Raw genomic sequence first — 18705 nt, forward strand, 5'->3', positions numbered from 1 at the left:
GAAGACAAGCATCATCATCATCATCATCATCACCAGCAGTGGATTCACAGCCAGGGAAAGGTAGGATAAAGAGGAACAGGCTTAGGTGAGGAATGTACATTAACGTCGTACAGTCTTCGCCATCCGGAGCTGTGACAAAGACACCCAGCCCAAACCAATTCAAAGATGATCGAGAGGGTTCTCTATAGCAAGAAAAGTGCCTCTTCTTTAGAAATAATTGTGATTCAGAATTATATAATTGTGCTTGAAATATAATCAGCTGGTTTTCTGTATAGATGCTCTAGCAATAATATAAGATGTAAAAATGTAATATAACATGGACCAGTGACATACCTTGTCCACCAGAGGGCCTCACAGAGTTTTATACCAACTAACTGCAGAGAGTTAGGAAGGAAGGGAGGATGGAAGAACACAGAAAGGCAAGACAAGAGTGGGAAAACCCAATGGCAATGGTCCTCTAACCTTTGACCTCTAACCTTTAGCCAGGTGAGGTCAATGATAACAAGTGACCTTACAATAACGTAGAAAGTAAATGCTATAGTAAGACTGTGGGTGGGCGTGGTTATGGGTTGTCACAGCTCCGCTTTGACCCCTGTACTAGCGGCACAGCAGTATTTCTAGTCAGTCTGACTCTGCCCTCAGTCAGTCTGCGTGGTCTGAAGGTTTGGGGATGGTTCCTAGGGACAGTAGTTGTACCTGCTCCGCCTCTAGCCGCGCCTGAGAGCGCTTGGCCTTGCTCTGCCTGTAGTACTCCATGATCATCATGGCAGCGTAGATCTTCCCCACCGTCAGGTCTGTTGCTGCTGAGAGAGGGACAAGTTACCCTGCACGATTAGACCACTACGTATGGGACCCTGAGCGAGAGGGATGGGAGTAGAGGGGACGAGGCACACACACAGAGAGAGAGACACACACTCACACTGGCAAATACACACATATACACGAACACAGAGCTGATAGTCTTTTCACAAACAGACTCGGACTAAAAAATGATCATGTGTCACATTTTCTCTTTCTCTGGTTAACTGTAGTCTTTCTTTCTTGACATCTTTTATAAAACTGTATTTCTACTGACTGGTGGTCTTCAATCAGAAGACAAGACTCAAGACCACTTCATTGTGTAGATGGGGGACCTGGTAGAGGACTGGACAGTACCAACAGAACTGCTGGGGCTGTTTTGATGCTGTTTTGGCATTCTGAGGCAGGACCGATGGTTCCCCCTCTACTTCTCAATAGAAGGTGGACATGTTGTACTAAGTTCAATTTGGACCTTGTACTTTGTTATCTCCAAACACATAAACAAAACAGAGCTTCAGAATAGAAAAAAAGTGCGATAACAGTCTTTGAAAGAGTCATTTCCAGGTTTCTACAGCAGATCACATCTTCACAATAAAAGGGCCTAAAGTCCAGTTCAAAAAAGTGTGTTCACCAGCATTATGCTATTGGCCATTTCTGTACATTTCTGTACATTTCTGTTTACCAGCATGCTAAATTGCCACACATTTTATTTCAATTTGGTTTGAACGTTATTAGCAGGGCACAAAAGCCTGTGCATTCTGGTAAAATGTGGTACAATTAGCAATCTGATGAGTAGCTATAACACACCTGACCCAGATGCCTTTACCTATACTGTAAATCATGCTTCCTTTCATATAAAATACATCTAATATCTACATAGCAACTAGTGCTTTGGCACTTGTGCATTCCTTCTACTCCTGTATGTATTTCTCCGACATGCATAACAGCCAGTGTTCTGGCCTACAGTAGTACTGTATGAACTAAACCCCTGGAGTGTTCTGACCTACAGTAGTACTGTATGAACTAAACCCCTGGAGTGTTCTGACCTACAGTAGTACTGTATGAACTAAACCCCTGGAGTGTTCTGACCTACAGTAGTACTGTATGAACTAAACCCCTGGAGTGTTCTGACCTACAGTAGTACTGTATGAACTAAACCCCTGACCTACTGTAGTACTGTATGAACTAAACCCCTGGAGTGTTCTGACCTACAGTAGTACTGTATGAACTAAACCCCTGGAGTGTTCTGACCTACTGTAGTACTGTATGAACTAAACCCCTGGAGTGTTCTGACCTACAGTAGTACTGTATGAACTAAACCCCTGACCTACAGTAGTACTGTATGAACTAAACCCCTGACCTACTGTAGTACTGTATGAACTAAACCCCTGGAGTGTTCTGACCTACTGTAGTACTGTATGAACTAAACCCCTGACCTACAGTAGTACTGTATGAACTAAACCCCTGGAGTGTTCTGACCTACAGTAGTACTGTATGAACTAAACCCCTGACCTACAGTAGTACTGTATGAACTAAACCCCTGGAGTGTTCTGACCTACAGTAGTACTGTATGAACTAAACCCCTGGAGTGTTCTGACCTACAGTAGTACTGTATGAACTAAACCCCTGGAGTGTTCTGACCTACAGTAGTACTGTATGAACTAAACCCCTGGAGTGTTCTGACCTACTGTAGTACTGTATGAACTAAACCCCTGGAGTGTTCTGACCTACAGTAGTACTGTATGAACTAAACCCCTGGAGGGTTCTGACCTACTGTAGTACTGTATGAACTAAACCCCTGGAGTGTTCTGACCTACAGTAGTACTGTATGAACTAAACCCCTGACCTACAGTAGTACTGTATGAACTAAACCCCTGGAGTGTTCTGACCTACAGTAGTACTGTATGAACTAAACCCCTGACCTACAGTAGTACTGTATGAACTAAACCCCTGGAGTGTTCTGACCTACTGTAGTACTGTATGAACTAAACCCCTGGAGTGTTCTGACCTACAGTAGTACTGTATGAACTAAACCCCTGGAGTGTTCTGACCTACTGTAGTACTGTATGAACTAAACCCCTGGAGTGTTCTGACGTACAGTAGTACTGTATGAACTAAACCCCTGACCTACAGTAGTACTGTATGAACTAAACCCCTGACCTACAGTAGTACTGTATGAACTAAACCCCTGACCTACAGTAGTACTGTATGAACTAAACCCCTGGAGTGTTCTGACCTACAGTAGTACTGTATGAACTAAACCCCTGGAGTGTTCTGACCTACAGTAGTACTGTATGAACTAAACCCCTGGAGTGTTCTGACCTACAGTAGTACTATATGAACTAAACCCCTGGAGTGTTCTGACCTACAGTAGTACTGTATGAACTAAACCCCTGGAGTGTTCTGACCTACAGTAGTACTGTATGAACTAAACCCCTGGAGTATTCTGACCTACAGTAGTACTGTATGAACTAAACCCCTGGAGTGTTCTGACCTACAGTAGTACTGTATGAACTAAACCCCTGGAGTGTTCTGACCTACAGTAGTACTGTATGAACTAAACCCCTGGAGTGTTCTGACCTACAGTAGTACTGTATGAACTAAACCCCTGGAGTGTTCTGACCTACAGCAGTACTGTATAAACTAAACCCCTGGAGTGAAAAGACTACTATAGAGAGTTGGTCTATAGAGGGGCACCCCCTGATCTCAGGCACAGAGCTGGGCAGACAGGCTGCTGGTATTGGATCCGGTGGATGCGTGATGTTGGGCCTACAGAACAGGCCTGGAATCAGTGGAATGGACTGTTGGAAGTATTGCATTGGGACTTTAGGATGAGGCCTGCTGTGTACAGTTGTTAGGTTGGGTGGAGGTGTGATATGGGTGCAAGAAAAGAGGTCTATATGGGTGTGTGGGGACTGGGGCTGGGGGATGGGGTACATGGCCTGCTGTAGGGAAATGGGGCTAGGGCTGGTGGAGGTGTATGGAGGCTGGAGATGGAGATCCAAAATTAGGTGTGTCGTCTTCGAGGATTGGACTGGTGGGAATCATGGGATCTTGTGTACGTGTGTTGCTATGTGTCTATGTGTACATAATAAGTGTGTGTGTGTGTGTGTGTGTGTGTGTGTGTGTGTGTGTGTGTGTGTGTGTGTGTGTAGGGGGCTGTGCCTGCTGTATCAGAGGGTGCAGCAGTGAAGGAGACTGGTTGAGAGAAGCTGTCCTCGGGTGGCATGAAGAAGTAGACAGACACTGGCATCGCGTCGCAGTCCAAACACACTGCAACTTACACTTATGTGGCGTGACTAAGAGGTCCAGGGTCTTCTGGGAGAGATTGGGCCAAATCGCCATCATCTCTTTCCTCAGCTCTGCATCCATCTGGTGTTTGTCCACACCTCCTACACACACGCAATAACACACACACAAGCAGGCACATGCACACACGCAGGCACACACACACACACACACACACGCACCAGTGTATACACACACATATAATAGTAACACACACACATAAACACACACATTCACATCAATACAAATACACAGCAGAGCCATAGAGGTGTAAGAATTGACACACAGACATGAAAACACACACAAGCACACAGACACAAGAGAATGTGTTTGTTTATAGAGGTGAGCTTTGACTCCCAGTTTAAATATATAGTGTGGATGAGCCATGTAACACAGAGACATGGGGATTAAATGTCTGGCCATCTTCACTTTAATTGGGCCAACCAAATAAAGTGAGACTTAATTACATTGAAACTATGATTGTAATTTCACATAAGAACTCTACAAAAAGAGAACTGTAGCCTATTTGAAACCCCATTACACTGACAGTATGGCTGGTAGTACACATTACATTCTATTGGTTAATAAGAACCATACAAACTCTATAGAAAAAGAGCTGTACTTAGGACACCGTGGGAGAAGCAGAGGGACCCATGTAGGTGTCAGGGACAGCAGGGTACACACGATACAGCAGGGTACACACTGCTACCTTACAGTAGCAGACTGCCCTGCTCTGTTCTAGGGAAGACAAGAAACAGGGGGAGGAGATGGTGAAAAAGGCAAGCAGGAAAGAGGGGTTCCAAACCTTCCGTACCCTTGGCGATCTTGATGTCCAGCGCCGTGCGGATCAGGGCCATCAGGGTGGAGTTGAAGTGGACTGAGTTGTCGTCGGCGACCGGGAGGTCCATCCGCAGCAGCCTCTGTTGGAAAGAGACAATCGGGGGAAGGTGGGTGAGTAAAAAGGGCCCGCCCCCCAGGAAGTGGAGGTATAGGTGTGCTCTGAACCTCCAGGTGAGGAGAGAGGGAAAGGAGGTTGGGGAAAGGGGGTTGGGGAGAGGGGGGGTGAGGGAGAAGGGGAGGAAAGGGAGCTCTGTCATTTTTTGTAGCAGGTTCTATGAGTCTGTCTGTCAATCTGTACGTCTGTCTGTCAACTATACAATGTGTCATTGGCACTGCTACACCAGTTATGGCAGCTGTTTGGCAGCTGAGTTGTTATTTGGTACTGTCAGTACCAAAAAGATGTAAACATTGATATTTCAGTCATTTGATCCTTTCATGGCAGTGGCAAATGATACCATTATTTCTTTACAACCTGTGAGAGCCAAAGGGTTAAAAAGGTTAACATTACACTACCACTACTGATTACTATGAGTTGGTTGGTTCCTCTTGTTACCTTGTAACAGTCCTTGTTGTGTTACTTAGGAGGACCTCACAGGTTCAGTAGTGTCACAGCATTATTTATGCCTTCTCTGATAGAGGGTGTAGGATGAAGTTAGACTCTGATCCAATGTCAGTTTTGTGCGTTTTCCCCTTAAATGGTTTAGTTCAGGATTATGGGATATTAATCTGATTCTAGATCAGTAAGAGCAGACAGCTGGCTGCCACTAACAGAGCTCCCCGTAGTGGATTGGAGATTCACAGAGTTCAACAGAGACCAGGCCATAAAGCGATAAACCAAAAGTGAGGGACAGGGGGAGGGGAACGTCATCATTTTCATTTATCCTTTATCCACCTTCTGGTCTTGTCAATATAAGAGAAATGGACACGAGCCAACACACACACACATGCACAGACAACATACACAGACAACGTGACGTTAGAGTGTGTGAGACAGGCTCGCAGTAACCGTTGTCACTGCGACATCCCAGACATGCAGCAAGACCATGCCAAGCACTCCGCTCCCCTACCCCAAAACCCTGTGACACATACCCCATCCTCCCCTGTCCCCCCCATGCAACATGCGGTGCACACACATAATGCTTCACAGGACAAGCAGTGGCACAGCCGCACACAGAAAGCATCCTCTGTGTGGTTTAATAATACAATCATGTTTATCTGTTTGGCTTTAGTAGTGGTTACTGGCAGGAGGATATGACATCATTGAAACTACATGTGCTAAATCTATAGGAGATATTAAATGAAGGGCTGTTGTTGTCATACAGAGACAATAGAGCTGTAAAGCTCTATTCAAATCCTCTGATCTCTCAATGAATAATGGGTGCAGGGCCTGACAGAGTTAATAGGTGAGCGTGAGAACAGAATTCAGCCGATCAAGACATATTTTAAAAGGTAAGATGGGCTGAGGTTCTAGGTTAGGCTGCCTTAGGCCTGAGGAGGGCTATACAATAAGTGTTAGGGGGTGGGGAAAAATACATCTCGTTATCAGAAAATAATTGAAAAGAGAGAGGGGGGTTGGTTGTGAGTGGCATTTTAGAGACCATTTTCAAAGCAAAAGAAGGGAGAAGTTGGAGGATGAGAAGAGGTTGGAGGATGAGAAGAGGTTGGAGGATGAGAAGAGGTTGGAGGATGAGAAGAGGTTGGAGGATGAGAGAGAAAAAAGACATCAGAGATATAAACAGCGAGTGATAAGAAAAAGAGGTTGAAAGTGATAGAATAAAAGAAAGATCTACCACCACACAAGCTGGTCGAGTCTGTAACACAGCATCCTGCCTGAAGACTACTGTCTGTCTCTACTGAACAGAGGAGAGTGGGGGTGAGAATTTAACACTACACATACAGGGGACATTATTCTGTGGGTCAGAGGTGAAGGTCAAGTGTGAGGGTTTTGACCTCTCTCATTGGGCCGGTAGGTAGTCATGGTGGGTGGGGGATAGGGGACAGGTGAAGGGCAAGAAGGGGGGTCTGTGGGTTTTTAATGTCAAACTAAGGTCATCACCTACAGATGACAGTTTACACAGGGAAAGGGGAGAGAGGTATTTTCAAAGACTGGACTGCTATGGTTACCCCCAGATACAGTAGATGGAGGTGGTGGGGGATGGAAGGTTAGAGGTCAAAGTCTGAAGGAGGGGTTCTATTACAGGGGACACTTCAGGAGGGAGGCTGTTAGGACGGAGGGACAAAATGGAGGGAGGAGAAGAAGGGAGAGAAAAGAGAGGATAAAGCAGAGAGGTGGCGCAGGGAGAGGAGAGATGAGCTGAGCTGATAGGAATGAATGAACAGAGGACAGAAAGGCAGAGAGATGCAGATATGCAGAGAGAGAGAGAGAGAGAGAGAGGCAAGGAGAAATAGAAGGAGAAATAGAAAGATAGAGAAATGGCAAAGTGAAGAATAGAAAGAGAGAGAGAGACGCGGCGAGAGGGATGCTAGAGATCGAGGTAGAGGTAAGGATTAGCAGAGATGCAGGTAGGGAGAGCAGCTGGGAGCATAAGGAGGGTTTGAGGGACAGTAAGTTCTGGCAGTAGAGAGATCTTCTGTGCCTACAGACTGTTCTGCTAGCTGCCCCTGAGGCTCACAGCGATCTGCCTATGAAGGGACACGTGTGTGTCATAATGTGTCGTAAGGGTGTCATAATGTGTCATAAGGGTGTCATAATGTGTTGTAAGGTTTATAATAGGGGGTATGAGGTTATATTAGAGCAGTGGTCACTACCATCCCTGGTCTGAGAGAGAGGGTGTGTAGGACAGGTTTCTGTCCTTGATTCTGTTGGTCAGCTAATCAGCAAGACCTTGATTAGTTGAATCAGAGAACTGTTAGTTCTCCAGGACCAGGGTTGGTGACAACCAAATGAGTTGGGTATATGAGTGTGTGTTAGAATATCTGAAGGATTTCACAGGTATATAAGGGTATTTAACGGGCATGAGTGTGAGTCGGTGTGTGTGTGACTGTGTATGACAGTGTGTGAGAGAGGTAATGGTAGTGCCCGTGTGGTGGTGGGGGTGAAGGGGCAGGCATGCGAGTGGCGGGTTAGGAGGAGGGGAGGAGACAGCATGTGAAGAGGAGGGGACTGGAAACAGAGTATAACTGCATTGACAGAAGAACGGGGACGGGTGGAACAGATTCACTTGCAGATTTTACTACAGGCCCGAAGAGATTCTACTACGAAAAAGAGGCTAGACGTTATTCTGTGGCAATGATAACAGTTAACTGGTTAGCAAACTACACAACCAACTAGATAGACAACAAACTATATTCAGCTCTCTGTCCTCTACCCAGAAAATACATCCCGATTTGTACATGTTGGACTACTGTACAAGTAAAGACAGAGACCTGCTCCTCTATGTGTGTGTGTGTGTGTGTGTGTGTGTGTGCCTGTGTGCCTGTGTGCCTGTGTGTGTGTTTGCAGTAGCGCTATCCACAGGACGGAGAGACTCAGAGGACAGAAGTCGTACGGACCTTCCAAGCCCGGCTGCACACGCATACTGGTGTGTGTGTATGTATGTGTTTTTGTCTATGCATGTGTGTTTAGCTGTGTGTATACACTATTTTGCCAGCTTGGCCAAACATTTATATATATTTTTGGATAAATAGATATCTTTAATATATTTCCACTAGTATACATTAAAGAGGTCACTCTAATGTACACACCTGTTTAGAGTCAATATCAAAGTTTGAGACCCCCTGAAGTGTACTTTAGCCAAAGCTCCTATAGTTACCACAGCTGATTTGATGTATTCTATTCCACTCTGCACTCTACTCAGATTCTTGTAAAGCTTTGACTGGCAAAAACAACGTGTGGGTGTTTGTGTTTGATAATACGTGTGTTTAAAGGTGTGTGTGTGTTTCCGTCAGTATACACGGTGCAAAAGAGCTGAGAAGTTCCCTCCATTCACCCCTTCCTGTGGATAAACCTGTCTGACCTTTGTCCCTTGACCCTAACCCCCCCGCCCCTACCCTCCATCCCTCCTCCCCATTCCCCACAACGACATCAGCGCTCCCCTCCATCAAATAACAAAAGAGAAGAAGAAAATGGAGATAAAGCAAAATATCAGAAACAAAATGTGTAGAGAAGAAGAACACACCAACACTACGGATACACAGTAAAGCGGAGGAAGAGGCACTAAGCCCCCTGGTTCTAGGGGGTCCTGACCTTGTAGGCCACCCGCGCCGGGCACCTGTTCCCCAGGCCTAGCGGAGGGCTCATATGCCTGAGCATGTCATACATATCCCTGCAACTGATCCTGCCACTGCATGTCAGCGCAGCACAGCCACCGCCCCCCATAGCCACAGCCAGAACAGCCACAGCCAACCACAGCCAACCAGAGAGACAGCAGAGAGAATAAGAGAAGAGAGTAGGGGTGGGAGAAGGGTAGAGAGAGAAGGAGAAGAGGGAGGGAGAGAGAGCAAGAGAGAGGGGGAGAAAGAGATAGTGAGGGAAGAGAGAGAAGAGAGGGGGACACAGATAGAAAGAGAGATAGAGAATGAGAGCGAAAGAGAGACCAAAGCAAAGAGTAGAGAGGAGAAAAAAGAAACAAAAACAAAGTTATTTGGCTGGTTTGAGAGCGAGAGACGCAGTGAGGCTGTCTAGAACTGGTCTGAGCTGGCGGGGTGAGGGGGGGTAGAACTGGTCTGAGCGGGCGGGGTGAGGCTGTCTAGAACTGGTCTGAGCGGGCGGGGTGAGGGGGGGTAGAACTGGTCTGAGCGGGCGGGGTGAGGCTGTCTAGAACTGGTCTGAGCGGGCGGGGTGAGGGGGGGTAGAACTGGTCTGAGCGGGCGGGGGTGTATATCTTGTAGAAGATAAGAGGGGGGTATAGGGAGGAGGAAGAGCGGAGTTGAGTAGAGTTGGAGACTTTTAGTAGAAGTAAAATATAGTTCTATGCAAGTGGGAAGGGAGGGTTTGCATAGAAGAGCAGAGGACTTCAGAGGCAAGCACTGAGCTCCACTGCTGGGACTGGGCAATACCATGATGAGGGTGGGGTGTCAATGCAGTTTCTGTCCTCCCTCCCAAGAACAATGCAATGCTACAGATCCCACAGTGTGTCTAGCACCGCACCTAGCCGTGGTTCAACAGCAAGCAAAACAACACAAAGAAAAATGACCAAAGGAGAACAATCACAATTCTTTTTTTTTCTTCACAATCAAACTCTTAAAAGTGTTTTATTTATTTTTCATTTCAGTGGTGCACAACGTCATGCGTCTGGGTGTCTGCATTGTCCTACACATTCTCCTTTCAGATCAGAATGCAAGTAGAAATGGGCAAAATAAAGAAGAAGAGAGAAAGTATAACAAAAATGAATCCAATCAGATCAGATAAGCGACACTCATTCCATTCTTGGATGCTGTAGCAGGTGTGGTTGAGGATTTGTAGGGGAAGTCAAACCTTGCAGGCCACTCTATGGGGGCATTTCTTTCCTAAGCCAAGAGGCGGGTCGATAACTCGCAATAAACTGTACATATCCTTATAATGAATGCGACCGCTGCAAAAAGAACAGGAGGAGTTAGAACAAACGTAGAGGACAGATACGACAAGAGAGAACAATGGGAAGAAAGAAGAGCACAAGATTGACAAGAAACAAGATTTCATAACAGCAAAATTACTGTACGGTGTACACACACCACACACACATACTACACACACACACACCCACACACACACACACACACACACATTGTTGTTGCCCGTCACCCATTTGAGCTGTAGTGCTTTTCTTCTGCAATGACACTGCAGTCTTTCCCTGTTCCTACCATTGTCTCAGCCTATCCCTTCTCTGTTTAACCACTTCCTGTCTATTATCGTCCCCATTTTCCTAATACAACCCATCCCCCGTCTCTCTCTCTCAATTCCTCTTCCTAATACAACCCATCCCCGTCGCTCTCAATTCCTCTTCCTAATAGAACCCATCCCCCGTCTCTCTCAATTCCTCTTCCTAATACAACCCATCTATATGTCTATCTCTCAATTCCTCTTCCTAATAGAACCCATCCCCCGTCTCTCTCAATTCCTCTTCCTAATAGAACCCATCCCCCGTCTCTCTCTCAATTCCTCTTCCTAATAGAACCCATCCCCCGTCTCTCTCTCAATTCCTCTTCCTAATAGAACCCATCCCCCGTCTCTCTCTCAATTCCTCTTCCTAATAGAACCCATCCCCATCTCTCTCTCATTCCCCTCGTTCATTCCCTTCCCCCTCTCTGCCAGCAGTGGTGTGTGCCAGTAATTGGTTGTGTGTGGAGTATAATTAAGGAATAGCTCATTAACTAGAAATGCATGTGAATGCTAAATGGCCTAATGTGTAATAGCCACTTGTCATACAGAGGCCTATCTCCCCATAGATTTTCTGTTCCCCCCTCCCTCCTTACCTCCCTCCTTCCCTCCCTACCTCCCTCCTTCCCTCCCTCGCTTCTCTCCAGAAAATCCTCCTTGTTTTCTTCCATGCCTGTCTTTATCTCAATTCGCCATGTTACCAAAACCTTTTAATTCGGATTATTTTGATATTCCTACCCATCTCAGTCGTTCTCATTCTCTCTCTCAATTTCCCTTCCCCCACTACTGTCTCTACCTCCTTCCCTCAATCTCTCTCCCTCCTCCTCTTCTCTTCTTCTCTCCCTCTACATTGCAGACTACAGGACAGCAGAAGGATAACAGGCACTGGAATACAGATACTAGGAAACTTAGCGTGTTTCAGGTTCCACGGGGGTTGAATATACAGTACAGTAAAGGGGAGGTTTGTTGCCACAGTAAGTTTTGGCAGTATGCAGATTCCAGAGGGGGTGGAGGTGGGGTGGGGGTCTGAACCACACACAGAGAGGGAGAGGGCACAGGGAGGGAGGGATAACTGGATCACTGAGAAGGTTACTGCTCAGATCCATGATCCCACCTACAGCTGCTGTCTTGTGTGGATTCTTTAGACTGATTTGGGATCAGTTCAACTACAGGAGACTTGGCATTTATATCCTTTATGTCTCTTGTCCTTTATAACTGTGGAGTAATTTACTTCATGGTTACTGTACAGCTCCCAGACTCCCACTCTTTTCATCTGATGTTCCCAAAGACTGGTCTTAGATCAGTTTTACCACAGGCTAATGAGATCTAGTGCCAGGGTTGATCTAGTGCCAGGGTTGTGTGTGTGTGTGTGTGTGTGTGTGTGTGTGTGTGTGTGTGTGTGTGTGTGTGTGTGTGTGTGTGTGTGTGTGTGTGTGTGTGTGTGTGTGTGTGTGTGTGTGATGTTTTCATGTGTGTCACTCACCAAGCTGCTTGGTCATATTCAGCCCATATCCTGACATACTCGTCTAGATGATGTGGGCCGAGGATGGAGGAGTCTCTGGTCAGGTACTCAAAGTTGTCCATGATGACAGCCACGAACAGATTCAGCATCTAAAAACACAAACAGCCACATTATTACACAGTATTATGTCAGCCAAGCAAGTGTGTACTTATAACAGACTAGGATTGCAAAATAAATTCCCTGGTTTTCAGGAAATCCTGCACTGTAAACCTCAAGGCATTTTTAACTCAAATACTTCTCATAAGTTGTACTCTAAATCAATAAAAAGTCATTATTACTTAACATGTTTATGTGGTACTGACTCAAAAGTAAATGAGAAGTCACACCAACTAAATGTTAAAAAAATATATTTTCCCTAGCATGCTCTACTGCAGTTAGATTTTTTGGAATTGTTTTTAATGTCTGTGTTTTTGCATGTACATTGAGTGATTGATTGATTCAATGTTATGCTACAATGTATGTTTCTAATCCAATCACTTCATTTTTGCACTTGTTACTGAAATGGTTGTTCCAGTTTAAATGGCTTAGTTTGTTTCCTCCCACTGTTCTTAACCCTGGCAGTCAATATGAATGCAGGTTGTGGGTGAATACACATTTCAACTGTTGGATAGTTTAACGCTGACTAAATCCCAATAGGAATTACACATCACTTTACAAGCCAGCATAATGCGATTTACAGTTAGGGTTGCAAAATTTTGGTAAATTTCCCAGGATTACTGGAAACCTTTTGGGGAATGTTTATGGAATTCTGCAAACCTATTTGCATGACTGATGTGGCCTGTAAACTAAGAGTTTCAGGCCACTGTATAAGGCCTTATGATACATGTAATGGTTCAATAATAGTGATAAAATTTGCCTAGGAACTCTTGAAAATTAACGAATTCAACAACCATGTCTCTGTCATTAACAAATACAGTCATGGGTGGTAACTCTACAATTCAATCGAAAAGGCAAGGCACACTGGGAAATTATTGGAGGCAAGGCTTAGTGGGAGCGTTACATTTAAGAATACCTTACAAAAAATATATATTTTTATTACACATATGAAGGTAGTACTGCTAACTTCAGCTATTTAAGTTTCTTAACTTTTTTAGTTAATCGGTTTCCTCAAAATGTTTGAGTAGCCAGAACCTACCCGGTTTTGCAGTGTGGTTGGACTATTCTGGATTTCCTGCTTATTCCCTCCTGATTCCGGGAATCCTCCAACTAGGATTTAGGGAATTTTGCAATCCTATAACCGGCACTAAGGGGGAAAATATGACTAAAAGGGGAATAGAGAAAGACAGCTAGTGCTTCTCACCAGGAAGGAGCAGAAGAAGATGAAGGACACAAAGTAGAGGTAGGCAAACTGGCTGCCACACTCTGGTTCAGTGTTCCCTGCCAGAGGATCACAGAGCTTCCCTCCAAGACACGACAGCATGATGTCATGCCACGCCTCGCCCGTGGCACTCCTATACAAATACACACACGTTGGAGACACACGTATGCATGTACTGTACACACAGGCACGCACAAATGTAAACACACACGCACACCTGAAGAGCAGCATGAGAGCTTGGAAGAAAGTCCTGAAGTTGTTGTGTTCGTTGATGGCGCTCCCCTCCTCCTCCTCCATCCCTATGTTCCCAAACAGCTGACAAAACAACAAAGTGTCAGCATCCTAGGTAATATGGGAGAATGCACAACCTCACACACATCCCTATGGCAGGCAAGTGTCACTTTCCCTGGATGCTTTTTATAAAGTTCATGTTGATCTGTAAAAATGACCATTCATTTTGACTTGTTTTTCTTCTCGTGGCTCTACTCACCTGCATCCCGATGATGGCATAGATGAAGAACAGCATGCCGATAAGCAGGCACACGTACGGCAGCGCCTAAACAGACATAAAGAGCTGGAGTACTATTCAATGTGTGTGTGTATATTCTGTCATCGGTCCCCATAATGCTGCTAAGTGGGTTTTGTGCAGAGGTGGGACTAAGTCACTATTATTCGAGTCATGAGCAAGTCTCAAGTCCCAAGTTCCATGTCTTCAGTTGAGTCCCAGAAAGAACAGGTCGAGTCTCGGGTCCAGTCCAAGTCGTGCATTCTAAGGGAAAGTCGAGTCAAGTCACAAGTCAAGTAAACAAATCTCTACATGCAATGACTTGTTCCAACTACAAATCCTGGTCTTGGAACTATAAGGTTCTATCTGACATGTCAGAAATGAGTTAGCCACGTATAATAGATCTTTAGATGGTTCTTCATATGTCTGTAAAGTTATATTTTTGAAAAAGTACATTAAGTGAAAACATGTAAACTATACAATTCTGTGAGGTCACATCGTTGTTCAGTGATGACAGTTATGTGTCTAATGATCATAATGCATGACTATTTTGGTAATATACTAATTCTATCATTTATGTATTCAAATAGCTACAGTCGTAAGAACTGAATATGTCTAATTTAGAAGTGTCAAATAGAACCATATGGCTGAACATACATTAACATTTCAGAACCATAAGCTTATCTTCTAATGCATGCCCCTAAAAAGAACTCACTACAAAACACTTCGGATGGAGCGATGTATGAGAGTCGGGAAGCAAGTTCAGGGAGTGAATACATTTAATTAATAAATGAACAAAACAATGCACAGACATGAACCGGGAACAGAAACAATGACGACTGGGGGAGGAACCAAAGGGAGTGACATAAAGAGCAGGTAGTCAAGGAGGTGATGGAGTCCAGGTGAGTGTCATTGTGCGCGTAACGCTAAAGAGCAGCCTGGTGACCTAGAGGCCGGCGAGGGAGCACGTGACAGTACCCCCTCCCCGACGTGCGGCTCCAGCCGCAGGATGCCGACCAAGATAACGACCCCAGGGATCAGGAGCGGACTGGTCACCTCTGCCAAGGTGCGGGAACCTATCAATCCAGCTGAGGCGTGGGAGCATGACGACCTAGAGTGCCGGAGAGAGAGCATACGTGACAGTACCTCCTCCCCGGTGCGTTCGGCTCCAGCCGCAGGACGCCAACCACAGGGACAATCCCGGGGATCCAGAGCGGACAGGTTGCCTCCGCTGAGGAGCAGAAACCTGACAAACCGGTTGAGGAGTGAACCTGATGAGCCGGCTGAGATCTCCCCGGTTGCCTCGGCCGAGGCACTGGAACCTGTTCACCCCGCTTCGGCATGGGAGCCTATCAAACCTGCTGAGGCATGGAAGCCTACAAGCCGGCTGAGGCATGGAAGCCTACAAACCGGCTGAGGCATGGAAGCCTATCAAACCCGCTGAGGCATGGAAGCCTACAAACCGGCCGAGGCCTCCCAGGTAGCTCCGGCTCCAACACCAGGACTCGACATCACCACCAACACAAAAATAAACCAAAAAAACACTCCCTGATGCTTCCCCTTGACGAGTCGTCCTTCTGTAACGATGTACACTGAGTCGGGAAGCAAGTTCAGGGAGTGAATTTTTTTATAAATACATTTAAAAAACAAGAAACACAAACAGCGCACCGACACGAAACAGGAACAATGACGACTCGGGAAGATACCAAAGGGAGGGCCTTATATAGAGCAGGTAATCAAGGAGGTGATGGAGTCCAGGTGAGTGTCATTATGCGCCTAATGCTGGTGACAGGTGTGCTCCCTAACGAGCAGCCTGGTGACCTAGAGGCCGGAGAGGGAGCTCAAGTCACATCTGAGATCTGGGATGTAAAAAATGATGCTCAATATCTCAGAACTTATCTCAGAACTTTGCTTAGTGCAGATAGAGCCTTATACTCCCAATGTCACAAAATCGTTGTCTATTTATTGTGGCTACCAGACATCCCTTTTCTTTATTTCGTCTACAACAGATGATATAGCTGTACAGCAGATGATATAGCTGTACAACAGATGATATAGCTGTACAGCAGATGATATAGCTGTACAGCAGATGATATAGCTGTACTACAGATGATATAGCTGTACCGCAGATGATATAACTGTACTACAGATGATATAGCTGTACCGCAGATGATATAACTGTACTACAGAAGATATAGCTGTACAGCAGATGATATAGCTAGCTGTACTACAGATGATATAGCTGTACAGCAGATGATATAGCTAGCTGTACTACAGATGATATAGCTGTACAACAGATGATATAGCTAGCTGTACTACAGATGATATAGCTGTACCACAGATGATATAGCTGTACTACAGATGATATAGCTGTACAGCAGATTATATAGCTAGCTGTACTACAGATGATATAGCTGTACTACAGATGATATAGCTGTACAGCAGATGATATAGCTGTACAGCAGATGATATAGCTAGCTGTACTACAGATGATATAGCTGTACAGCAAGCCGGCAATCCTTTCGCTAGCTCATCAAACCATTCAGTGACCAGTTCTCTTTTTGACCCACGACTCCCAAAAAGAAGTGGTTAAAAGCTTGCGACCCCCCATGTACACACATGCACACGCTCACAGGTGATTCATTTTCAAAACGCAAGATACAGAAATAAACTGAGTTTGACACTTTCATTTTGAGCTGAAAGTCATTCATGTTTACAGTCAATATCAACTAGGGATATCATGTCACCTTTTAACTCCTCTGGAGTCCAGAGCAGGCAGGATCATACGGTCTACATGTATGCAGAGAGGCTTGCAGGATCGGATGGAGAGCATGATCTGACTGTAGACTTTTTCTTCCTCACAAATATCATAATTAATTTGTCAGAATACATTCCATCTTCATCCCATAAGTATTGAAGGGATGTTACATCTATCTTTAGACATGTACAGTTGAAGTCAGAAGTTTACATACATTTAGGTTGGAGTCATTAAAACTTGTTTTTAAACTACTCCACAAATTTGTTGTTAACAAACTATAGTTTTGGCAAGTCGGTTAGGAGATCTACTTTGTGCATGACACAGACTTTTTCCAGCAATTGTTTGCAAACAGATTGTTTCACTTACAATTCACTGTATCACAATTCCAGTGGGTCAGAAGTTTACATACAATTAAGTTGACTGTGCCTTTAAACAGCTTGTAAAATTTCAGAAAATGATTTCTTGGCTTTAGAAGCTTCTTATAGGCTAATTGACATAATTTGAGTCAATTGGAGATGTACCTGTGGATGTATTTCAAGGCCTACCTTCAAACTCAGTGCCTCTTTTCTTGACATCATGGGAAAATCAAAATAAATCAGCCAAGACCTCAGAAGAAAAATGTAGACCAACACAAGTCTGGTTCATCCTTGGGAGCAATTTCCAAACACCTGACGGTACCACGTTCATCGGTACGCAAGTATAAACACCATGGTGTCCTGTTCTGACCTTTATTTCCTTTGTTTTGTCTTTATTTAGTATGGTCAGGGTGTGAGTTGGGGTGGGCAGTCTATGTGTGTTTTTCTATGTTGGGGTTTTGAGTTCAGCCTAGTATGGATCTCAATCAGAGGCAGGTGTCGTTAGTTGTCTCAGATTGAGAATCATACTTAGGTAGCCTGGGTTTCATTTTCGAGTTGTGGGTGTTTGTTTTCCGTGTGTGTGTTTGTTGCCACACGGTACTGTTTCGGTTTTGTTCATTTCACGTTTATTGTTTTGTAGTGTTTAGTTTATGTCTTTAAAAAAACGTTATGGACACTTACCACGCTGCGCATTGGTCCTCCGATCCTTCTCGCTTCTCCTCAGAAGAGGAGGAGGAATGCCGTTACAGAAACACCCACCAACCAAGGACCAAGCAGCGTGATAAAGGGCGCGGCTGGAAGCCCGAGAGGCAGCCCCAAAAATGTCTTGGGGTGTACATTATCGGCCGGGCTAGAGTGGGCATCGAGCCAGGTGCCATGAAGCTGGCTCTACGCATCTGGTCTCCAGTGCGTCTCCTCGGGCTGGCGTACATGGTACCAGCCTTACGCATGGTGTCCCCGGTTCGCCAGCATAGCCCAGTGCGGGCTATTCCACCTCGCCGCACTGGCTGGGCTACGGGGAGTATTCAACCAGGTAAGGTTGGGCAGGCGATGCCAGAATCGACCTTCACTCCGGAGCTGCCGGAGTCTCCCGCGTTTCCGGCGCTGCCGGAGTCTCCCGCCTGTCCGGAACCCATTTCTAGGGTCCCCAGTCCGCGGTCGCCGTGTTTCAGAGGCCACGGAGGCGGACAATGAAGCGGAGAAAAACTGTGGTTAAGTGGGGTCCACGTCCCGCACCAGAGCCGCCACCGCGGACAGACGCCCACCCAGACCCTCCCCTATAGGTTCAGGTTTTGCGGGCGGAGTCCGCACCTTTGGGGGGTGGGGGGGGGGGGGGGGTACTGTCACGTTTGTCTTTATTTAGTATGGTCAGGGAGTGAGTTGGGGTGGGCAGTCTGTGTGTTTTTCAGAAGAGGAGGAGGAATGCCGTTACACATGGGACCATGCAACTGTCATACCGCTCAGGAAGGAGACGTGTTCTGTCTCCTAGAGATTAACCTACT

The 18705-nt window shown here is 45.6% G+C and overlaps 1 protein-coding gene across 18 annotated transcripts in view; it reads right to left on the bottom strand.

Moving 5' to 3' along the window:
• Positions 1–18705, bottom strand: part of LOC109880125 (voltage-dependent P/Q-type calcium channel subunit alpha-1A) — a 106731-nt gene that overhangs the window by 24982 nt on the left and 63044 nt on the right. For 8 of the 18 annotated variants that reach the window (XM_031834955.1, XM_031834945.1, XM_031834941.1 and 5 more), the window contains 8 exons: positions 14075–14140; positions 13802–13899; positions 13567–13717; positions 12228–12355; positions 10364–10460; positions 4892–5006; positions 4083–4190; positions 697–803 (listed from right to left, as the gene is read on the bottom strand). In XM_031834955.1, coding sequence (XP_031690815.1) covers positions 697–803; positions 4083–4190; positions 4892–5006; positions 10364–10460; positions 12228–12355; positions 13567–13717; positions 13802–13899; positions 14075–14140 — 870 coding nt within the window. Of the gene's footprint in view, positions 1–696; positions 804–4082; positions 4191–4891; positions 5007–9133; positions 9231–10363; positions 10461–12227; positions 12356–13566; positions 13718–13801; positions 13900–14074; positions 14141–18705 lie in introns of all 18 variants that reach the window. The other 10 variants (XM_031834953.1, XM_031834949.1, XM_031834947.1 and 7 more) reach the window with 6 other exon arrangements.

This window comes from Oncorhynchus kisutch, linkage group LG10, assembly GCF_002021735.2.
Source record: "Oncorhynchus kisutch isolate 150728-3 linkage group LG10, Okis_V2, whole genome shotgun sequence".
Lineage (NCBI taxonomy): Eukaryota > Metazoa > Chordata > Actinopteri > Salmoniformes > Salmonidae > Oncorhynchus > Oncorhynchus kisutch.